The sequence below is a fragment of the Crinia signifera genome, chromosome 6 (assembly GCF_055691185.1).
Source record: "Crinia signifera chromosome 6, ASM5569118v1, whole genome shotgun sequence".
NCBI lineage: Eukaryota > Metazoa > Chordata > Amphibia > Anura > Myobatrachidae > Crinia > Crinia signifera.
The window spans coordinates 8,488,253-8,513,351 of NC_139222.1; the positions used below are offsets into that span (position 1 = coordinate 8,488,253).

Consider the following 25,099-nt stretch of genomic DNA (forward strand, 5'->3'; position numbering starts at 1 on the left):
GATAAAATCCTATTGTATACTGCTGTGGAACTATGAGTCCCAGCAAGCCTGCACCACATGCAGGGACTTGGAGAACCACAAGTCCCAGCATGTGGGGCAATAAAGGGCCCGCTGGGACTTGTAGTCCCACAGTAGTACAAATAGTTAAATAAATACACACACTGACAGTAAAACTTTATTTCACACAGAGCCCATTCATCTAATACTTTACTATGTTGCCACAAAGCATCGGTCCCCTTGTCCAGTAGTATCCACTGGGGGGGATGCAGTTAAAATCCCGGCGTTCAGAATCCCGACGCTGGAATCCCGACACTTTCTCCCTCTGTGGGTGTCCACGACACCCCTGGCGGGATAATAAATTACCGTGCCGAGCGTAGCGAGGCACCGGGCCCGCTGCGTGGCGAGCGCAGCGAGCCCGCAAGGGGGGGCGATCCACTTCCCCCCCTTGTCGGGATTTCGGCGGTCGGGATTCTGAACGCCGGGATCCCGACCACCGGGATTTCATACTGAATCCCACTGGGGTACCTGTGGAGAGAAAACATACTCACCAGCCGTCTTTAGCACTTCTCCGGGACCACTGCACCTCTCTAACCATGCTCCGGTCTTCTGTTTACATCTGGGGCTCCGCCCCCCAACCGGGACTTAGGCCCGCCCACCAGCCAATCATGGTCCGGAATAGGGGTTTTCCCAGACCAGGATTGGCTGGTGGGCGGGCCTAAGTCCCGGTCGGTGGGCTGAGCCCCATATGTAAACAGTAGACCGGAGCATGCCTCTCCCACCCTGCGGCCCCCAGCCAGGCACGCACAATACACAGTGCAGCCGGCAGAGCATCGAGCCTAGGATACAGAGGGGCTCGGCGCACTCCCGAGGGAGGAGGGCGATGCTGCGCTGCTGGTTGGTAAGTAATGGTAATTGGGGGGGGGCAGTGCGTGCGGGTGGACAGGCACACGTGTGGGGTGGGGGTGCCACTGGAGGGCCTGGACTGAACGTTTCTAGTGGTGGCCTTGGTCCGCACAGACATCTCCAGGTACCCCCCAAAAAACTGGACATGTCCCGGCGGATCTATGTAGTGGCGACGGAGGCACACGCTTCTTGCTACTTGAGGCCCAGTGGATATTTAAGCTAGATACAGTGAATCCCAGAGGGTTAAATGAACAATTATCATTCAACATTTTTCTATGTATTTCTCTGTTATTTTGCCGCCATCATGCTACCATTTGCCTCCTGCTTTCCCTTGTTTTTTATTTTATTTATCTCGCTTCATCTTTTTCTTTTTGGTGTCTATGCGATTTTTTTGACATTTGGTGGTTTGACTTAATTTGGTCCTGCACCCGTACCGTCCTCTGTGGACGTCTGACGCTACGGTCTCCTAGCTACAGACGCTGCTGGGGGAATCTCGGATGATGCAAGCCGCACATGCTCCATCACGTGGTACACCAACCAGGCAGTGGCGTAGCTACGTTTTGGGCGCCCCCCCCGCCGTTAGGGGGGGGGCGCCGATGCCCACCGCCCGCCGCCGCCCCGTCAAGCACCCCCCCCCCCGGCCCCGTCGCCTATGCTAACCCCCTCCCCCGCAGTCTTACCTATCGCGCTGGTCCCGGCGGCTCCGTTCTTCTGCTGAGGACCACCACAAAATGGCCGCCCCCGTACAGCAGACAGTTTCAGAGAACTGTTTGCTATATGGGGCGGCCATTTTGTTGTGGTCCTCATCAGAAGAACCGAGCCGCCGGGACCAGCAAGATACGTAAGTCTGCGGGGGATTGGGGGGGGGGGTAACTATAGCACCGCAGCCCCCGGCGCCCCCACATGCACAGCGTGTCCCCCCCCCCCCCGCGGTGGCGGGGGCTGCGGTGCTATAGTTACGCCCCTGCAACCAGAAAGTGCTGAATGGAGACGGGTAAATGCCGGGCAGAGCAGCATGGCGATCGGTTACGGTTCTGGGGTATATGTAATACGGCACACTCACGGATTTCAATATCAAATAATAACACCAGACTGTGGTGGTCTTAGCCAACGTTTCAAATCTCATTACAGATTTTTCGTCAGGGACATTCGACATAAAGCAGCTGCTTACCTTTATACCATGCATAAAATCAACTCCACGCCGAGGTGGATAGTGGGGGAATGAAAACGTTGGAGGACGCGTTCCGCCGCGGCTCACCATGCTTCGGGTGGCGTGGATAGTGAGGCGGTACGTAAAACATCATTGTATGTCATACAATGATATTATGGTATAGTTAATGTAATGGCATCGCACACCCTATAAAATCGTATGCGATGAGATTTTGCGGGAGGTGCGATGCGATCCCCCAGGGCACACAGAGCAGTGAATAAATTACATTAAAAAAATCGCATCGCATGACCCTTAAAATGCGATTTTCCTACGGTGCCGTACGTAAGAACCTTGGGCGCCGTGATAATACACAAGTACCATAAATACCTCTAGTAGTTAAATTGGTGAACTATAAATTAGACTTCAGTAAATGGAATACGGTCCAATTCTTTTTTCCAACCCTCACTTGCTGGCTGGACACACAGGAGGATACACACACACACTAGTGGTCGGGAATTTTTTTTCCTTCAACTGAATAAATCCTTTATAACAATCGGATATTATTCGCCCTGAATCCTCTTCGAGATTGATCCTTTTTTTAAAAGAATTGGACCTTATTCCATTTACTGAAGATTAATTCATCTTTCACCAAATTAACTACTAGAGGTATTTACTTAACATTCTCTTATCGTATTAAGTGAGACTACTTGCAGTAGAATCTTCTTCTCATTTGACAGTGACCAACATTGAACTATCAATATACTATTTTGAGACTCCAATTTTTCAGGCCTGTAAGGCCCAAACACTATAAAGATCATGAACCCTTAATAAAGTATCTGATAGGGAAGAAACTTATTGGGTACTGGTCACATCTTTGAGAATAAATGAGAATATAACACCAAGAAGTTCTAAGTGCATTCTTATTCCTTAAAAAAAAAAAAAAAAAATTAAAAACGATTTGAACTGCAGTGAATTATAAAAATTACATTACATGCATTGGGTGCTGAGGACACTACTGTAGGTGTTGAAAGATGTGTGTGTGTGTGTGTATATATATATATATATAAATATAATCAATCTAGCTCCCGGCACTCTGTTGCCCCTGTAACTGGGGTGTCTTGCCCAGGTGCCTTCTTGTGATGGGGTGGACCCCACTATGTAGGCTCCTTGTTTGCGGCGGCACTCAGGGACTCCAAACGATGATAACTTCAGTGAATATTTATTTCAACATTTCGGGAATCCTGATGAAGGGGGCAAGATCCCTGAAACATTGAAATAAATATTCACTGATGTTATCATCGTTTGGAGTCCCTGAGTGCCGCCGCAAACAAGGAGCCTATATATATATATATATATATATATATATATATATATATATATATATATATAATGTATATTCCATTGGTATAAATTTGTAAGTTATTTAAAGTTATAAATTATAATTGCTGCTCCAACTCTGTGGAACTCTCTTCCTCGCACAATGCGAGAAGCGCCCACTGTAGAATCCTTTAAAAATAGACTAAAGACATACTTATTTAATCAAGCATTTCACTGACATCTACTGTTAAGCTTTTTTGTATTTCGAGCTGTAAAGACAATGGTGAAGCACTTTGAGTCCTATTGGGAGAAAAGCGCTATATAAATATCATTATTATTATAATTAGTTGCCATCAGAAGCTATTAAATGATAAAACAATAGTATATGTACTTTAAGAATAGGAGATTAATACAGAGGAGATGCTTTGCAAGTCAGCTCCCTGATGATACCCTCTATCAGTTAAGATGCAAAGTTGTCTGCATATAAAGTAACTACCATCCAGTTTATGATCTCAGCAGTGCCTCCAAAGGATTACCAATCTACCAAGACTGCCATAAACCACCTGTCTTCAAGGAACAGCTTTGACCAAATTGATGAAAAATACCTAGCTAAAATTACCCGAATGTTGCGTGACACTACCTGTGATCTGGACCCTACCTCATCCATGCTTCTAATAGGGTGTATGGACATTACTGGCCCTGTATTTGCAAAAATAGTTCAATGCTCTTGCAGACAGGCATTTTTCCTGAACCACTAAAAGGAAACAATTGTTAGACCACATTTAAAAAAGCCTAATTTAGACCCCAACTGCATGACCAACTACAGACTTGTATCAAAACTTCCTTTTGCAGGAAAGGTTAGTGAAAAAGTAGTTGCAACTCAACTAGAATCCCACCTGTCAACCTATGATATTTATGATCCATACCAGTCAGGATTCATGTGGTGATATATCACCGAAACAGCCCTGGTATGTGTGCTTAATGAATTAATTGCAAGAGGCAGGGGTAACTGCTCAATCCTAATCTGTCTGTAGCATCTCTCGCTTACTGCCATCTGTAGGTGGACTGTTAGCAGTACCTAGAATCTCTCATAATCCATCTGGGGGTCAGGCTTTCAGCTTTGTAGCTCTGACTCCATGGAACGGACTTCTCTGCACAGTGCGAGAAGACCCCACTCTAGAATCCGTCAAAGAAAGACTCCAGACTTTCCGGGTATTCATGCGTTTCACCAATATCCACTGTTATGCTTGTTCTGGATGATGTGCTGTAGAGGCAAATATATATCACTCGGAGTCCTAGTAGGAGAAAGATTCTATATAAGTAACATTCTCAGTGTCATCCCAACAGTAACATATGGGTTTAGTGTTAGGCTGCAGGAGGGGTTGGGTAGGGTTAAAATACATAACAAATGCTGGCCCAAATGTCACTGTTGGCATTCTAACCGCCGGGATCTCCAGGTAGAATCACTGAGTTGTGTTGTCCCTTAAAAAAACTGTTTGGCCGAACTTATATTTCCGGCCCCAGATTTCTGGCAATATCACACAACACTTTGAGTGGGAAGGAGACCGAAGTCAACTGAATCACAAGATCTTCTTTTTGCCCTGAAGGTATTAGCAATATCACAGACTGAGCTCGTACAGCGCCTGATAGGTCAGTTTTACCTGATATTTCAGTCTTCAGATCACAATATCTGTGAATAGTGCCCCGCTGGTGAGCAACAATATGACCGCACAGATGTGTTCTCTCTGTGGGAGTCCTACGGGGGGTAAAGGTCAAATTCTGTTCCCGTGTATGGCCTGCATACAGAGAGGACGCAGCAGCATCAGACAGCGTGGGGTGGGAGGAAGTTCCGATATGATGGGGACTGTGGATGTCTAAACAGTGAGGCACCTGGCCTTCAAGAATGAGGTGCAAACTCTTTATTTTGGTTTAATAACATTTTATTTCTATCTAAAACCTCGCCCTCATTCAGGCGCCTGAAACAATTAATCACCTGTGTGAATTTTTTCATGTGTAAAAAGTCTAGACTTGATGGCAAAACATTTCCCACACTCAGAACATGCAAAGGGCTTATCTCCTGTGTGCTCTTTCTGATGTAACTCCAGCGCTGTTTTATGTCTAAAACATCTCCCACACTCAGAACATAAAAATGGCTTATCCCCCGTATGGCATCTCTGATGTGACGCCAGGGCTGATTTCTGAGCAAAACATTTCCAACAATCAGTACACGGAAATAGCTTCTCACTAGTGTGACATCTCTGATGTATATCCAGCATTGATTTATGTGCAAAACATTTCCCACACTCAGAACAAGAAAAGGGCTTCTCAACCATGTGACTACTCTGATGTACAACAAGCTGTGATTTGTGTGTAAAACATTTCCCACACTCAGGACATGAAAAGGGCTTCTCACCAATGTGACTTCTCTGATGAACAGCCAGCAATGAGTTGAATGCAAAACCTTTCCCAGGCTCAGGACATGCAAAGGGCTTCTCATCCATGTGACTTTTCTGATGCACAACAAGCTGTGATTTGTGTGTAAAACATTTCTCACACTCAGGACATGCAAAGGGCTTCTCATCCATGTGACTTTTCTGATGCACAGCAAGCTGTGATGTGTGTGTGAAACATTTCTCACACTCAGGACATGCAAAGGGCTTCTCAACCATGTGACATCTCTTATGTACGTTAAGATGTGATTTTTGTTTAAAACATTTCCCACACTCAGGACACGAAAAGGGTTTCTCACCCATGTGACTTCTCTGATGAACAGCCAGCCATGAATTGAGTGCAAAACATTTCCCACACTCGGGACATGCAAAGGGCTTCTCAGTCATGTGACTTCTCTGATGCACATCAAGCTGTGATTTGTGTGTGAAACATTTCCCACACTCAGGGCACGCAAAGGGCTTCTCAGCCATGTGACTTCTCTGATGCACATCAAGCTGTGATTTGTGTGTGAAATATTTCCCACACTCAGGGCACGCAAAGGGCTTCTCAGCCATGTGACTTCTCTGATGCACATCAAGCTGTGATTTGTGTGTGAAACATTTCCCACACTCAGGGCACGCAAAGGGCTTCTCAGCCATGTGACATCTCTGATGCACATCAAGCTGTGATTTGTGTGTAAAACATTTCCCACACTCAGGGCATGCAAAGGGCTTCTCAGCCATGTGACATCTCTTATGTACATTAAGATGTGATTTTTGTTTAAAACACTTCCCACACTCAAAACATAAAAATGGCTTCTCCCCCGTATGGCATCTCTGATGTACTAGCAGGCCTGGTTTCTGGGCAAAACATTTCCCACACTCAGGACACGAAAAGGGCTTCTCACCCGTGTGACATCTCTGATGTGCATCCAGCGTTGATTTATGTGCAAAATGGTTTCCACATACAGAACAAGAGAAGGGCTTCTCACCCATGTGACTTCTCTGATGCACAGCAACCTGTGATTTGCGTGTAAAACATTTCCCACACTCAGGACATGAAAACGGCTTCTCGCCCATGTGCCTTCTCTGATGTACAGCCAGCCGTGATTTGTGTGTAAAACATTTCCCACACTCAGGACATGAAAAGGGCTTCTCACCCGTGTGACTTCTCTGATGTACAGCAAGCCATGATTTGTGTGTAAAACATTTTCCACACTCAGTACATGAAAAGGGCTTCTCACCCGTGTGAATTCTCTGATGTACAACAAGCTGTGATTTGTATTTAAAACATTTCCCACACTTTGGACATGAAAGGGGCATCTCATCTGTGTTAGCTGGCTGGTGTCTAATATCTTTTGTATTCTGTGCAATGTATTCCTCTCCTATGGAACAGGGAGATATTTTAACTACTCGGTGAGCTGTACTCCGTTGTACAATGTCTGTCGTATCAGGGGAACACTCTTTATGTATAGAGGAACCAGATGATGTGTCTGCAATTGGAGGTACATTTGGGGTAACGTTGGTTTTTCCTGAAGAATCCTGTATGACATCATTATCTTCTATTTCACACTCAGGAGTGGAACGGAGATGATCCTCGGAGGCGATTCTGCTGTTGGGTCCATCTGCTGGGAATATACAAAACACCAGAGAGATTGTTGTAGTGACAGAACCAGGAGAATATGTGACGCTGTACTTAGTGATTATTACTCACCTGTGCTGATACCTGTAGGGATTTCCTCCTCCTTACACTGCTGATGACCCGTCACATAAGTCTCCTCTTCCACCTTTAGATCTTCTACTTTAACATCAATAAGATCTTCACCCTAAATAATCCACAACAATCACGATTATTTAATGTGATTCAATGAACGGAAAGTAAACATCAATCTCTAGACACTTTCCACCATTAGGTTACGATTCTCCTACAACAAAAGGGATTATCTCTACTTTATATAATACCCTCCATTCCTATGGTCTGGACTCTGTTCCCGATCATGAGCACCAGAGGGAAGAGGATCTGGGTCCTCCACCTGGTACGAACCCATGGGGAATCATTCACAAGAATGTGGTGAGAGAACTCCTAGAATATTTATTCATGATGGTACCTGGCTCCGACCACTCCTCCTCTACACTTTGTTGGCATGGTTGTGGCCAGGCAGGAAACTTTGGACACATTTGGTAGACTTGTCCTAAGGTGACTCCATAATGGAGTCAGGTTGAGAACATCTTGGGTTTATTCTACAAAGTTTCAGTTCCTCTGAGACCTTGGAAGGAATTATTGGGGCTCCAGATCTCGGGGATCAAGTAACTCAACAGAGCTGGCCGAATGAGCCTTGACTGAAGCTGGAAGTAGCTGTTTGTACAACAGATAAGCCAAACAAATGGTGGAACGTAACCAGTGAGCCGAGTTGAAGAGTCCATTTTTCAGAAGCCCAGGGTCCAACATACACAGAGGTGCAAATGGTTCCAACCACTTTGAGTGTAAAGAGATGAAGTAGAGTCACCAGAACCAGAAGGACACAAAGTAAGGAACCAGGATGATGACCTCTGATGATCGTATAGACGGATGTGAAGTGCCATCCAATCGAAGTGTAAGAAAACCATCCCCAAGTCTGAGACATGGTGTGTCGGGGTAATGGCCACCAAGAGTCTTCCATGTGAGTCAATGGAGATCCACAGACTAATGGCTCAAAACGAGAATTCTGAAGAACATTGAGTGCTAGGGACAAGTCCAGGAACGTTCGGGGGCTGGATGTATAGCAGCCCTTATAAGAAGGTCTTTGGGTTGAACACTGTTGGAAATACGTCTGCCACACATGATGATAAATCTGTGCAGATGAAGGTTCCTCGGCTGAAAGGATAGAGTTAATAGCAGATTCTGAAGAACCTCTTGCCCTTAAAGCTAGTTTCACAATAACCCCCTGTCAAAGTTAGTCAAGCTGGGTCAGGCCCTGAGAACGTAGATCCGGCCAAAGTGGTAGGCACCACGAACGGGCTATGGAGATCCTGAGAAGGTCTGTGTTCTAGGTCCTCCAAGAGAAGTCTAGACCAATTACATGGCCGTGAGCCCTTCTTGTTTCAACCTGCGGAGGACTCTCAGAAGGAGGAGAGGGATCGGAGGGAAGACGTACACTAGCGGGAAGGACCATGGTGCTGATAAGCCATCTACGAGAAATGCTCCTTAAGTCTGAGGATCATAACCGACCATCAGATCTATGTGTGGTCAATACCAGCGATGACCCAGCATCTGGAAAACCGTGGGACAGAGAAAGCATTTGGCCAAATCAATGTCCTGTCTGTTGAGGAAGTCCGAATCCCAAGTGTGTACTCCTGGAACGTAGACAGTGGACAGTGTGGTGAGAAACCATTTTACCCACCAGAGAATGTGACGGACTTCCATGTAAATATGAGTTCACGTATTCCTCAATGCATTTAAGCTTGCAGCCCAACGCCAGGACCACCATTTCCCTGCAGGTCCTACTCTATCGCTTAGAATTATACACACATGGAAACTGCTCTCACATCAGAATAACACATAAGGTATGGCCAACCGGCTTATGTCTTATAGAGGTGACACTGTCACCAACCTGGTTGCTGCATTAGTACACACTTTACAATCACTTTTGTGTATTTTGGCGTCTACAATAAAAATTACTTATGAGAAAAATACCAAATATATATAGTGTATATTCATCTGTATTTGAATACTTGTGAGACCCTACCTGCTCCTCCTGTGTGACACTGGGATTCTCCTCTGTGTGGTCCTGGGAATACAGAGGACGGGGACATCTCTCTGGGGTATCTCTGTTACTGGGCCTATCTGTAGGAGACACACAGTGACTGAGGACATGGTATATATGTGATTATCCTGGGAATACAGAGGACGGGGACATCTCTCTGGGGTATTCCTGTTACTGGGCCCATCTGTAGGAGACACGCAGTGACTGAGGACATGGTATATATGTGATTATCCTGGGAATACAGAGGACGGGGACATCTCTCTGGGGTATTCCTGTTACTGGGCCCATCTGTAGGAGACACACAGTGACTGAGGACATTGTATATATGTGATTATCCTGGGAATACAGAGGACGGGGACATCTCTCTGGGGTATTCCTGTTACTGGCCCATCTGTAGAAGACACAGTGACTGAGGACATTGTATATATGTGATTATCCTGGGAATACAGAGGACGGGGACATCTCTCTGGGGTATTCCTGTTACTGGCCCCATCTGTAGGAGACACGCAGTGACTGAGGACATTGTATATATGTGATTATCCTGGGAATACAGAGGACGGGGACATCTCTCTGGGGTATTCCTGTTACTGGGCCCATCTGTAGGAGACACGCAGTGACTGAGGACATGGTATATATGTGATTATCCTGGGAATACAGAGGACGGGGACATCTCTCTGGGGTATCTCTGTTACTGGGCCCATCTGTAGGAGACACACAGTGACTGAGTACATGGTATATATGTGATTATCCTGGAAATACAGAGGACGGGGACATCTCTCTGGGGTATTCCTGTTACTGGCCCCATCTGTAGGAGACACGCAGTGACTGAGGACATTGTATATATGTGATTATCCTGGGAATACAGAGGACGGGGACATCTCTCTGGGGTATTCCTGTTACTGGCCCCATCTGTAGGAGACACGCAGTGACTGAGGACATGGTATATATGTGATTATCCTGGGAATACAGAGGACGGGGACATCTCTCTGGGGTATTCCTGTTACTGGGCCCACCTGTGGGAGACACACAGTGACTGAGGACATTGGATATATGTGGTTATCCTGGGAATACAGAGGACGGGGACATCTCTCTGGGGTATCTGTGTTACTGGCCCATCTGTAGGAGACACACAGTGACTGAGGACATGGTATATATGTGATTATCCTGGGAATACAGAGGACGGAGACATCTCTCTGGGGTATCTTTGTTACTGGCCCCATCTGTAGGAGACACACAGTGACTGAGGACATGGTATATATGTGATTATCCTGGGAATACAGAGGACGGGACATCTCTCTGGGGTATTCCTGTTACTGGCCCATCTGTAGGAGACACACAGTGACTGAGGACATTGTATATATGTGATTATCCTGGGAATACAGAGGACGGGGACATCTCTCTGGGGTATCTCTGTTACTGGGTCCATCTGTAGGAGACACGCAGTGACTGAGTACATTGTATATATGTGATTATCCTGGGAATACAGAGGACGGGGACATCTCTCTGGGGTATTCCTGTTACTGGGCCTATCTGTAGGAGACACACAGTGACTGAGGACATGGTATATATGTGATTATCCTGGGAATACAGAGGACGGGGACATCTCTCTGGGGTATTCCTGGTACTGGGCCCATCTGTAGGAGACACACAGTGACTGAGGACATGGTATATATGTGATTATCCTGGGAATACAGAGGACGGGGACATCTCTCTGGGGTATCTCTGTTACTGGGCCCATCTGTAGGAGACACACAGTGACTGAGGACATGGTATATATGTGATTATCCTGGGAATACAGAGGACAGGGACATCTCTCTGGGATATTTCTGTTACTGGGCCCATCTGTAGGAGACACACAGTGACCGAGGACATGGTATATATGTGATTATCCTGGGAATACAGAGGATGGGGACATCTCTCTGGGGTATTCCTGTTACTGGCCCATCTGTAGGAGACACGCAGTGACTGAGGACATTGTATATATGTGATTATCCTGGGAATACAGAGGACGGGGACATCTCTCTGGGGTATTCCTGTTACTGGGCCCATCTGTAGGAGACACACAATGACTGAGGACATTGTATATATGTGATTATCAGATGCTGTGTATCTAGGTGGCCCCATAGCTGCTCCCTCCATTACACTACGTGGCAGTCTCCTCTTACCCAGTGATGTGAGGGGCCTGTGATTCTCCATCATCACGTCCTTGTACAGACCCCTATGTTCCTCTATATACTCCCATTCCTCCATGGAGAGGTAGACAGTGACATCCTCACACCTTATAGGAACCTGACACACACAATGATACAGTCATCACCCAGACACATCCCCCGTTGTTACTGTAGAACGTTCCAATCCCAGCAGTCACCTCTCCTGTCACCTCCCCAGTGTTACTGTATAACGCCCATTCCCAGCAGTCACCTATCCAGTCATATCCCCCGTTGTTACTGTATAATGTCCCATTCCCAGCAGTCACCTCTCCGGTCACCTCCCCCGCTGTTACTGTATAACGTCCCATTCCAAGCAGTCACCTCTCCGGTCACCTCCCCCGCTGTTACTGTATAACGTCCCATTCCAAGCAGTCACCTCTCTGGTCACATCCCCAGTGTTACTGTATAACGTCCCATTCCCAGCAGTTACCTCTCCGGTCACATCCCCCGGTGTTACTGTATAACGTCCCATTCCCAGCAGTCACCTCTCCGGTCACATCCCCCGGTGTTAATGTATAACGTCCCATTCCCTGCAGTCACCTCTCCAGTCACATTCCCCAGTGTTACTGTATAATGTCCCATTCCCAGCAGATACCTCTTCTGTTACATCCCCCAGTGTTACTGTATAACGTCCCATTCCCAGCAGTCACCTCTCCAGTCACATTCCCCGGTGTTATTGTATAATGTTCCATTCCCAGCAGTTACCTCTCCGGTCACATCCCCCGGTGTTACTGTATAACGTCCCATTCCCAGCAGTCACCTCTCCAGTCACATTCCCCGGTGTTATTGTATAATGTCCCATTCCCAGCAGTTACCTCTCCGGTCACATTTCCCAGTGTTACTGTATAATGTCCCATTCCCAGCAGTCACCTCTCCGGTCACATCCCCGGTGTTACTGTATAACGTCTTATTCCTAGCAGTCACCTCTCCAGTCACATCCCCGGTTTTACTGTATAACGTCCCATTCCCAGCAGTCACCTCTCCAGTCACATCCCCCAATGTTACTGTATAACGTCCCATTCCCAGCAGTCACCTCTCCGGTCACATCCCCCTGTGTAACTGTATAACGTCCCATTCCCAGCAGTCACCTCTCCGATCACATCCCCCGGTGTTACTGTATAACGTCCCATTCCCAGCAGTCACCTCTCCGGCCACATCCCCCGGTGTTACTGTATAACGTCCCATTCCCAGCAGTCACCTCTCTGGTTACATCCCCCGTGTTACTGTATAATGTCCCATTCCCAGCAGTCACCTCTCCGGTCACATCCCCCGGTATTACTGTATAACGTCCTATTCCCAGCAGTCATCTCTCCTGTCACATCCCCCCGATGTTACTGTATTACGTCCCATTCCCAGCAGTCACCTCTCCAGTCACATCCCCGGTTTTACTGTATAACGTCCCATTCCCAGCAGTCACCTCTCCAGTCAAATCCCCCGGTGTTACTGTATAATGTCCCATTCCCAGCAGTCACCTCTCCGGTCACATTTCCCAGTGTTACTGTATAACGTCCCATTCCCAGCAGTCACCTCTCCGGTCACATCCCCCGGTGTTACTGTATAACGTCCCATTCCCACCAATCACATCCCCCGTTGTTACTGTATAACGTCCCATTCCCACCAGTCACATCCCCCGGTGTTACTGTATAACATCCCATTCCCAGCAGTCACCTCTCCGGCCACATCCCCCGGTGTTACTGTATAATGTCCCATTCCCAGCAGTCACCTCTCTGGTTACATCCCCCGGTGTTACTCTATAACTTCCCATTCCCAGCAGTCACCTCTCCGGCCACATCCCCCGGTGTTACTGTATAATGTCCCATTCCCAGCAGTCACCTCTCTGGTTACATCCCCCGGTGTTACTGTATAATGTCCTATTCCCAGCAGTCACCTCTCTAGTCACATCCCCCGTGTTACTGTATAACATCCCATTCCCAGCAGTCACCTGTCTGGTCACATCCCCCGGTGTTACTGTATAACGTCCCATTCCCAGCAGTCACCTCTCCAGTCACATCCCCCGGTGTTACTGTATAACGTCCCATTCCCAGCAGTCACCTCTCCGGTCACATCCCCCGGTGTTACTGTATAACGTCCCATTCCCAGCAGTCACCTCTCCGGTCACATCTCCCGGTGTTACTGTATAACGTCCCATTCCCAGCAGTCACCTCTCTGGTTACATCCCCCGGTGTTACTGTATAATGTCCCATTCCCAGCAGTCACCTCTCCGGTCACATCCCCCGGTATTACTGTATAACGTCCTATTCCCAGCAGTCATCTCTCCTGTCACATCCCCCCGATGTTACTGTATTACGTCCCATTCCCAGCGGTCACCTCTCCAGTCACATCCCCGGTTTTACTGTATAACGTCCCATTCCCAGCAGTCACCTCTCCAGTCACATCCCCCGGTGTTACTGTATAACGTCCCATTCCCAGCAGTCACCTCTCCGGTCACATCCCCCGGTGTTACTGTATAACGTCCCATTCCCAGCAGTCACCTCTCCGGTCACATCTCCCGGTGTTACTGTATAACGTCCCATTCCCAGCAGTCACCTCTCTGGTTACATCCCCCGGTGTTACTGTATAATGTCCCATTCCCAGCAGTCACCTCTCCGGTCACATCCCCCGGTATTACTGTATAACGTCCTATTCCCAGCAGTCATCTCTCCTGTCACATCCCCCCGATGTTACTGTATTACGTCCCATTCCCAGCGGTCACCTCTCCAGTCACATCCCCGGTTTTACTGTATAACGTCCCATTCCCAGCAGTCACCTCTCCAGTCACATCCCCCGGTGTTACTGTATAATGTCCCATTCCCAGCAGTCACCTCTCCGGTCACATTTCCCAGTGTTACTGTATAACGTCCCATTCCCAGCAGTCACCTCTCCGGTCACATCCCCCGGTGTTACTGCATAACGTCCCATTCCCACCAGTCACATCCCCCGGTGTTACTGTATAACGTCCCATTCCCACCAGTCACATCCCCCGATGTTACTGTATAATGTCCCATTCCCAGCAGTCACCTCTCTGGTAACATCCCCCGGTGTTACTGTATAACGTCCCATTCCCAGCAGTCACCTCTCCAGCCACATCCCCGGTGTTACTGTATAATGTCCCATTCCCAGCAGTCACCTCTCCGGTCACATCCCCCGGTGTTACTCTATAACTTCCCATTCCCAGCAGTCACCTCTCCGGCCACATCCCCCGGTGTTACTGTATAATGTCCCATTCCCAGCAGTCACCTCTCTGGTTACATCCCCCAGTGTTACTGTATAATGTCCTATTCCCAGCAGTCACCTCTCCAGTCACATCCCCCGTGTTACTGTATAACATCCCAATCCCAGCAGTCACCTCTCTGGTCACATCCCCCGGTGTTACTGTATAACGTCCCATTCCCAGCAGTCACCTCTCCAGTCAGCAGCTGAATGATCTTGTTGGTGAGTTCCAGGATCTTCTGGTCATTGTGCCTCTCATGTATCAGTGAGTGAGGTGGAGGCACCGTGATGTAGTTCTGGGTCCTGCTCAGTCCTCCTGACACACGGGGATGGCTGCTGTGTGTTACATGCTCCCCAGATTCCTTGTTCATTACTGTTTGATCCTGTTTATTTATGCACTGTAATTAGTAATAAAGATAAAAGTGATGTCACTGTGACGCTCCCAGACCCCCTCACCTCCCCGGTCAGGTCCCTGTGTCAGTAATAGAGATAAGAGTGATGTCACTGTGACGCTCCCAGACCCCCTCACCTCCCCAGTCAGGTCCCTGTGTCAGTAATAGAGATAAGAGTGATGTCACTGTGACATTCCCAGACCACCTCACCTACCCGGCCAGGTCCCTGTGTCAGTAATAGAGATAATAGTGATGTCACTGTGATGCTCCCAGACCCCCTCACCTCCCCGGTCAGGTCCCTGTGTTAGTAATAGATAAGAGTGATGTCACTGTGATGCTCCCAGACCCCCTCACCTCCCCAGTCAGGTCCCTGTGTCAGTAATAGAGTTAAGAGTGATGTCACTGTGACGCTCCCAGACCCCCTCACCTCCCCGTCAGGTGTCTGTGTCAGTAATAGAGATGAGTGATGTCACGGTGATGCTCCCAGACCCCCTCACCTCCCCGGTCAGGTCCCTGTGTCAGTAATAGAGATAATAGTGATGTCAGTGTGACGCTCCCAGACCCCCTCACCTCCCCAGTCAGGTCCCTGTATCAGTAATAGAGATAAGAGTGATGTCACTGTGACGCTCCCAGACCCCCTCACCTCCCCGGTCAGGTCCCTGTGTCAGTTATAGAGATAAGAGTGACATCACTGTGACGCTCCCAGACCCCCTCACCTCCCCGGTCAGGTCCCTGTGTCAGTTATAGAGATAAGAGTGATGTCACTGTGACGCTCCCAGACCCCCTCACCTCCCCGTCAGGTCTCTGTGTCAGTAATAGGGATGAGTGATGTCACTGTGATGCTCCCAGACCCCCTCACCTCCCCAGTCAGGTCCCTGTATCAGTAATAGAGATAAGAGTGATGTCACTGTGATGCTCCCAGACCCCCTCACCTCCCCAGTCAGGTCCCTGTGTCAGTAATAGAGATAAGAGTGATGTCACTGTGACGCTCCCAGACCCCCTCACCTCCCCAGTCAGGTCCCTGTGTCAGTAATAGAGATAAGAGTGATGTCACTGTGACATTCCCAGACCACCTCACCTACCCGGCCAGGTCCCTGTGTCAGTAATAGAGATAATAGTGATGTCACTGTGATGCTCCCAGACCCCCTCACCTCCCCGGTCAGGTCCCTGTGTTAGTAATAGATAAGAGTGATGTCACTGTGATGCTCCCAGACCCCCTCACCTCCCCAGTCAGGTCCCTGTGTCAGTAATAGAGTTAAGAGTGATGTCACTGTGACGCTCCCAGACCCCCTCACCTCCCCGTCAGGTCTCTGTGTCAGTAATAGAGATGAGTGATGTCACTGTGATGCTCCCAGACCCCCTCACCTCCCCGGTCAGGTCCCTGTGTCAGTAATAGAGATAATAGTGATGTCAGTGTGACGCTCCCAGACCCCCTCACCTCCCCAGTCAGGTCCCTGTATCAGTAATAGAGATAAGAGTGATGTCACTGTGACGCTCCCAGACCCCCTCACCTCCCCGGTCAGGTCCCTGTGTCAGTTATAGAGATAAGAGTGACATCACTGTGACGCTCCCAGACCCCCTCACCTCCCCGGTCAGGTCCCTGTGTCAGTTATAGAGATAAGAGTGATGTCACTGTGACGCTCCCAGACCCCCTCACCTCCCCGTCAGGTCTCTGTGTCAGTAATAGGGATGAGTGATGTCACTGTGATGCTCCCAGACCACCTCACCTCCCCAGTCAGGTCCCTGTATCAGTAATAGAGATAAGAGTGATGTCACTGTGATGCTCCCAGACCCCCTCACCTCCCCAGTCAGGTCCCTGTATCAGTAATAGAGATAAGAGTGATGTCACTGTGACGCTCCCAGACACCCTCACCTCCCCAGTCAGGTCCCTGTATCAGTAATAGAGATAAGAGTGATGTCACTGTGACGCTCCCAGACCCCCTCACCTCCCCACTCAGGTCCCTGTGTCAGTAATAAAGATAAGAGTGATGTCACTGTGACGCTCCCAGACCCCCTCACCTCCCCGGTCAGGTCCCCGTGTCAGTAATAGAGATAAGAGTGATGTCACTGTGACGCTCCCAGACCCCCTCACCTCCCCGGTCAGGTCCCTGTGTCAGTAATAGAGATAAGAGTGATGTCACTGTGACGCTCCCAGACCCCCTCACCTCCCCAGTCAGGTCCCTGTGTTAGTAATAGATAAGAGTGATGTTACTGTGATGCTCCCAGACCCCCTCACCTCCCCAGTCAGGTCCCTGTGTCAGTAATAGAGATAAGAGTGATGTCACTGTGACGCTCCCAGACCCCCTCACCTCCCCGTCAGGTCTCTGTGTCAGTAATAGAGATAAGAGTGACATCACTGTGATGCTCCCAGACCCCCTCACCTCCCCTGTGTCAGTAATAGAGATAAGAGTGATGTCACTGTGACGCTCCCAGACCCCCTCACCTCCCCGGTCAGGTCCCTGTGTCAGTAATAGAGATAAGAGTTTTGTCACTGTGACGCTCCCAGACCCCCTCACCTCCCCGTCAGGTCTCTGTGTCAGTAATAGAGATAAGAGTGACATCACTGTGACGCTCCCAGACCCCCTCACCTCCCCTGTGTCAGTAATAGAGATAAGAGTGATGTCACTGTGACGCTCCCAGACCCCCTCACCTCCCCGGTCAGGTCCCTGTGTCAGTAATAGAGATAAGAGTGATGTCACTGTGACGCTCCCAGACCCCCTCACCTCCCCAGTCAGGTCCCTGTGTCAGTAATAGAGATAATAGTGATGTCACTGTGACCTCACCTCCCCAGTCAACAGGTAGATGATCTCCATGGTGAGGTGTAATATCTTCTCAGTCATGTGACTCCTGTCCTGGTCCATTCTCGGGGAACCCCTACAGGGTGAGTGTTACATTCAGGTGACTCCCAATAAAGTCTCCTCGGCTCCTCACAACACAACTACCTGGGAATAATAACAATGATGACATCACAGAGCAGACAGACAACATGATCTCATACATTCTGTGGACGGATCGCTGTATTCTCCGCACTGTTCTACATCATATACAGACATGTGACCCCGCCATGTACATCCCAGTCTCATCACTACGTGTATCTCTGCGTGGGCGGAGTCACATGTATGTCAGTGCCCGCTATGTTATAGCACTTGTACTGTGCACCTGGGTGACCATTACGTCTACTCCAGGGGTCCTCTCTGGGACCCCATCAGATGATAACATTTATTACAGGACCCCAGCAAGTTTCTGCAGAAGGCCATCACATCCCATGTGTAGTCAGCAGACGGCACATACTTGGCAGCATTGTGTAGACACTAAATGATGGGAGGAGCCGGAAATAACAGACAATTCAACAGACTTTTTCAGACTCCTTGAATCACTGACTGAGATAAGAAAAGTCATCAGCCTGATAGTCAGCAACATGGAGTCGCGACCCCATGCTGGGAAGGTCGGGACCCACTTTGGGGTCAGGACCCACAGTTTGAGAACCGCAGGTCTACTCCATCAATACAGACCTGGTCATGTCATCTCAGGAGATCCTCTGACCTGCTCCCCCCCCAGTAACCTGTTACCTTACACTGCCTCCTGTTACCCAACATCTCCCTGACCTGCCCCCAGCAACATGTTACCTCACACTGCCCCCTGTGCCCCAACATCTCTCTGACCTGTTACCCCAGTGCCCCAACACCTCCCTGATCTGCTCTCCCCTAGCAAAAATCCTGTTACCCCACACTGCCCCAACATCCTTTTACCTCACACTGCCCTCTGTGCCCCAACATCTCTCTGACCTGCTCCCAGCAACCTGTTACCTCACACTGCCCCTGTGCCCCAACATCGCTCTGCCCCCAGCAACCTGTTACCCCACACTGCCCCCTGTGCCCCAACATCTCCGTGACCTTCTCCCCCTAGCAACCTGTTACCTCACATTGCCCCTGTGACCCAACAGCTTCCTGACCTGATACCCCACATTGCCGCCTGTGCCCCAACATCTCCGTGACCTGCCCCCAGCAACCTGTTACCCCCACACTGCCCCCTGTGACCCAACATCTCCCTGATCGGCCCCCAGCAACCTGTTACCCCACAATGCACCCTGTGACTCAACATCTCCCTGACCTGCTCCCATCAACCTGTTAACCCACACTGCCCCTGTGCCCCAACATCTCCCTGACCTGCCCCCACAGTGCCCCCTGTGACCCAATATCTCCCTGACCTGCTCCCCCAGCAACTTGTTACCCCCAGATTGCCCCCATATGACCCAATATTATCTCCCGAACCCGCCCCCCCCAGCAGCCTGTTACCCCACACTGCCCCCCGGTTACACATCTCCCTGACCTGTTACCCTACATTGCCCCGTGACCCAATATCTCTCGGACCTGCCCCCCCCCCCCAGAAGCCTGTTACCCCACATTGCCCCCTGTGTCAAAAGATCTCCTTGACCTGTTACCCCACATTGCCACCTCTGACCCATCATCTCTCTGACCTGCCCCCCCCTGCAGCCTATTACCCCACACTGCCCCAACATCTCCCTGACCTGCCCCTCACCAGCAGCCCATTACCCCACACTGCCCCAACATCTACCTGACCTGCCCCTCCCCAGCAGCCTATTACCCCACACTGCCCCAACATCTCCCTGACCTGCCCCTCCCCAGTAGCCTGTTACCCCACATTGCCACCTCTGACCCATCATCTCTCTGACCTGCCCCCCCTGCAGCCTATTACCCCACACTGCCCCAACATCTCCCTGACCTGCCCCTCCCCAGCAGACCATTACCCCACACTGCCCCAACATCTCCCTGACCTGCCCCTCCCCAGCAGCCTATTACCCCACACTGCCCCAACATCTCCCTGACCTGCCCCTCCCCAGCAGCCCATTACCCCACACTGCCCCAACATCTTCCTGACCTGCCCCTCCCCAGCAGCCTATTACCCCACACTGCCCCAACATCTCCCTGACCTGCCCCTCCCCAGCAGCCCATTACCCCACACTGCCCCAACATCTCCCTGACCTGCCCCTCCCCAGCAGCCCATTACCCCACACTGCCCCAACATCTCCCTGACCTGCCCCTCCCCAACAGCCTATTACCCCACACTGCCGCCTGTCACCCTGTAGCGCTGACACCGGGCGTCGTGTTGCTCGCAGTCACATTCCGGTATCGCTGTCTGTCTCCGTTTGTGGTAAGCAGCCGCTAGAGGCAGCACAGACACATGCCTACATCCGCCGGGGCCTTCGCCATTTTCCTGTAGACCAAACCTCGCTCTGAGACATGAGCGATCTCACACATAATGGCGCCTGACCGGGAGACCAGACCTCACTTATGCGGCAGATCCTGGGCCGAATGGCTGCTGCCGAGTCCCCCTGTATTACCCGTGTATGTATATAACATGACTTGTCTGTGTGCTGTAGAACTCTGTGGCTTCAACATAATGGCCGCCGTGCCTTATATCTAACGACTGTATGTCTGCTGTGAGCCAGGACCCAAACCTATGGGACAGATGTGTGAATCTCTGCTGTATACACAGAGCACTGCCCACCATCACCGTGTAAATTACCACTGGGAATGCTGCTGTTACTGTATGCAGCCATTACCCATGATCCTCTGCTGCTGGTGCCCTCTGTGCTGCTGTGGGGTCTGTCTCCCTGACCAGAGCTATGCGACACCCTGTATAATACCACTGGGAATGCTGCTGTTACTGTATGCAGCCATTACCCATGATCCTCTCCTGCTGGTGCCCTCTGTGCTGCTGTGGGGTCTGTCTCCCTGACCAGAGCTATGCGACACCCTGTATAATACCACTGGGAATGCTGCTGTTACTGTATGCAGCCATTACCCACATCTGTGCTGCTGTGGGGCCTGTCTCCCTGACCAGGGCTATGGGACCACCCTGTATATTACCACTGGGAATGCTGCTGTTACTGTATGCAGCCATTACCCATGATCCTCTCCTGCTGGTGCCCTCTGTGCTGCTGTGGGGTCTGTCTCCCTGACCATAGCTATGCGACACCCTGTATAATACCACTGGGAATGCTGCTGTTACTGTATGCAGCCATTACCCACATCTGTGCTGCTGTGGGGTCTGTCTCCCTGACCAGAGCTATGCGACACCCTGTATAATACCACTGGGAATGCTGCTGTTACTGTATGCAGCCATTACCCATGATCCTCTCCTGCTGGTGCCCTCTGTGCTGCTGTGGGGTCTGTCTCCCTGACCATAGCTATGCGACACCCTGTATAATACCACTGGGAATGCTGCTGTTACTGTATGCAGCCATTACCCACATCTGTGCTGCTGTGGGGCCTGTCTCCCTGACCAGGGCTATGGGACCACCCTGTATATTACCACTGGGAATGCTGCTGGTGACCTCTGTGCTGCTGTGGGGCCTAACCAGAGCTATGGGACACCCTGTATATTACCATTGGGAATGCTGCTGGTGACCTCTGTGCTGCTGTGGGGCCTGTCTCCCTGACCAGAGCAATGGGACACTAGCTGGTGGCAGCATATACACCAGGCATCAGTGTCACCCTGCCCCACCACACCCCCCCCCCTAACTGCAGCGTACACCTTTTATGGCTGCCCCCAGTCACCGTGTACAGGGCAGGACTGCTGCACTTACCCCCTACATCTCATCTTGTATGGCTGCCCCCAGTCACCGTGTACAGGTCCTCCTCCCTGCACTGAAAAGATCCCCGGCACCGGGCATCAGCAGGGGCTTACACATCACCGGGTCCCCTGGTCTCCCCTCCTGAGGATCCACCATGCCTGGGCTGAACACCCAGTACTATGCCCACAGCTCCATTGGTGGTGGATGTGGTTCATGGGCTACAACATAGAATTACTACTGTTCTTCAGTGGAACTACAGGTCCCAGCATGCCTGCCCTGGCATGCCGGCATTTCAACAACCACAAGTGCCAGCATGCCCAGAAATGAAGGCGCTCTTATATTACACCACACACAATGACTGTGTTAACCCTTTATTAAACACAAGGCTGCGCTGATCCCCTTCTGTGTGTAGTAGTCCACTGGCCATACCCCTACAGCAGCGATAACGTGGGCACGGTATCTGTGACAGCATCTGCTGGTTGGCTGACACAGGGAACCATGTGGGAACAGCGAGAATGTTACCAGGATCCCGGCCTACTACATGCCCAAGAGCAGGGCACGTGTCAGCAGGGATTGTTATATTTAATAAAGGGATAAAACAATTGGTGCACACACTGTTATTACTACAATATTATGTTCATAGTGGGACAGCAGGCGCCAGAAAGGGTATGTGGTGAGCATTGTGTATAAGGGGCACTAGTGTGGGCATGATGTGTATAAGCAGCACGTTTACTGTGGGAATTGTTTATAAGGGCACTACTGTTGGCATTGTAAATAAGGATCACTACAGTGTGGCACAACATGTATAAGGAACACTAGTGTGGGCATGATGTGTATAAGCAGCACTATTACTGTGGGAATTGTTTATAAGGGGCACTACTGTTGGCATTGTGTATAAGGGGCACTACTGTTGGCATTGTGTATAAGGGGCACTACTGTTGGCATTGTGTATAAGGGGCACTATGATGGTGGTAATTGTGTATAAGGTGCTCTGCTGTTGGCATTGTGTATAAGGATCACTACAGTGTGGCACAACGTGTATAAGGGATACCACTGCATAGTGTTAGGGTCACTACTGAGTGATGTAACGTCAATAAGGGGCACTGGCTCTGGCTACACCTATTGGGAGAATGGAGGGCTTATGTGGTGGGGAAATGAGTACTGCCACCTCTCTAGGACCACTTTAAGTCCCGAGAGTGTGCCAACTTTCCAAAGGCCAGGCCTAAGATGACCACTCCGAGGCTGGTTTACGTTATAGAGTGGGGATGTGTGTTCCCCTACTTGTTACTGGACAAATGGTGCGGGACCCAAAACTGGACTCCCCACAATTTCCAGGACCTTGCCGGGCTCAGAGATCTGCCAATGGTTTTGCTCTTGCTGGACAGACTCAGACAAATTTATTTTTGTTCAGGGCCCTGAATCTGCCACCAACGGCCTGCAGATGTACGCTCGTATTTGACTGTGCGGCCTATTTTAAATGGAACAATACAACGCAGGGTTCGCAAATACTCGCTATAGCGAGTATTTTACCCACTTTGGAGCACCAGGGACTCACATTTTATGAATGGCTGGGTCCCCTGTGCTGTGTTAAGATGTGTGACAAGGGCGGAGGGATCTGTTTCCCCCTCAGTTGTGATGCGACCGTGGAGAAGACACAGCGTGACTTATGACCGCTTCATACATCTGCTGGGCGCGAAAATGCGGCAGCATTGCACGGAAGCCGCGTAAGCTGGCTCCTGCACTGTGCCTTAACAACAGACGGCTGGAGCCAACACCAGAAGCAGCTGCTCAGCAGGGGAACAGAGCTGCAGCTGGTGTGAGGATGGAGCACAAGGAACTGAAACCAGCATTGGGGGCCAGAACCAGGGAGGTGTGACAGTGAGGACGGAGCAGACTCGGCAGGAAGTAGAGTTAAAAAGGGTGCGTGGTCCATTTAGCAGGCTGCTTGGCTGTGTCATGTAAGGGGATTTATTGCTAGCAGGACTCGGGCTGCAGACTTCCCTCCTCCTCTCCTACCTTGCGGTGCTGCTCTCTTGTATGTCACTGTCAACTCCTCCAGGCTCTGAGTGCTGGCTGTTAATGGCCTACTTGTCCCCTCCTCCCCTCACTGCACGGCTGGCAGAGAGGCTGCAGCTCACCAATTAACTCTTATCAGGCAGAGCTGCCTGTAGGAGAGGAGCCTATAGACTCTGCTGGGATTTCACTAACCCTATCCCTCCTGTTCCTGCTGCCATTACTTTTACAATCCTGATTGGTGCAGCACAGGTGTCCCTATTCCGACATTCCTTTTTCTAGTATATGTGTATCTTGCTTTATGTGAGTGGGAAAATTGCCAATTGATTACACCCTCCTCCCAACCTATGCCAATTGATTACACCCTTCCCCCCAAGCTATAGTAGCCACAGTTTTGGGGGTGCCCAAATCTATGTTTGCTTACCAAAAAAAAAAAAATAGGCTCAGGCTGGCCCTTGGCTCAGGGTATATGCCATATGGAAGAGAGGAGGAGGCTTCTGTATGTGCCATGCTGGGGAAGGGGAGAGGAGGCTTTATTCCGTTGGGACCCCAATTTTTGTAAGTGAGGGGTCCCAGGGACCCATAATTTTTGGGAGTTTTCGCGATCACTGCAACGGATACTGCAGGTGACACAAACGGACGAGTATCATCTTGTGGGTAGAACAAACAGCGCAGAGCTACGGTGAGACAGACCCAGGACAGCGCAGATCTACGGTGAGACGTACCCAGGACAGCGCAGACCTACGGGGAGACGGACCCAGGACAGCGCAGAGCTACGGTGATACGGACCCAGGACAACGCAGAGCTACGGTGAGACGGACCCAGGACAGTGCAGACCTAAGGAGAGATGGGCCCTGGACATTGCAGACCTACGGAGAGACGTACCCAGGACAGTGCAGAGCTACGGTGAGACGGACCCAGGACAGTGCGGACCTATGGTGAGACGAACCCAGGACAACCCAGGCCTAAGGAGAGATGGACCCAGGACAGCGAAAACCTACGGTGAGACCGACATAGGACAGCGAAGATCTTTGGTGAGACAGACCCAGGACAGCGCAGAGCTACGATTAGACGGACCCAGAACAGCACAGACCTACGGTGAGACGGACCCAGGACAACGCAAACCTACGGTTA

The 25,099-nt window shown here is 50.1% G+C and overlaps 1 protein-coding gene across 5 annotated transcripts; it reads right to left on the minus strand.

The window, feature by feature from the left end:
* Positions 1–5,010: 5,010 nt before the first annotated feature.
* Positions 5,011–20,643, minus strand: LOC146009907 (uncharacterized). Of its 5 annotated transcripts, none has more exons than XM_083150517.1 (7): positions 20,455–20,643; positions 18,138–18,296; positions 15,154–15,360; positions 11,708–11,831; positions 9,525–9,622; positions 7,514–7,625; positions 5,011–7,424 (listed from the first exon to the last, which is right to left on the minus strand). In XM_083150517.1, the coding sequence occupies exons 2-7, from the start codon at positions 18,213–18,215 to the stop codon at positions 5,356–5,358; spliced, it is 2,688 nt and encodes an 895-aa protein (XP_083006643.1). In that variant the 5' UTR covers positions 18,216–18,296; positions 20,455–20,643; the 3' UTR covers positions 5,011–5,355. The 5 variants fall into 5 exon arrangements, with proteins under 5 accessions (XP_083006643.1, XP_083006644.1, XP_083006642.1 ...); XM_083150516.1 differs by having other exon boundaries at positions 5,012–7,427; positions 18,138–18,292; XM_083150514.1 differs by having other exon boundaries at positions 5,012–7,427.
* Between the last annotated feature and the right edge of the window lie 4,456 nt (positions 20,644–25,099).

What these genes read in the sequence shown, in the direction of transcription:
- LOC146009907 (XM_083150516.1), bottom strand. Translation starts at nt 18,215, where the DNA reads ATGGACCAGGACAGGAGTCACATGACTGAGAAGATATTACACCTCACC. An exon ending in TTCAGCTGCTGACTGGAGAG is followed by an intron (nt 11,832 to 15,153) that starts GTGACTGCTGGG and finishes TGTGTGTGTCAG; the next exon opens with GTTCCTATAAGGTGTGAGGA. An exon ending in CAGGCCCCTCACATCACTGG is followed by an intron (nt 9,623 to 11,707) that starts GTAAGAGGAGAC and finishes TGTCTCCTACAG; the next exon opens with ATAGGCCCAGTAACAGAGAT.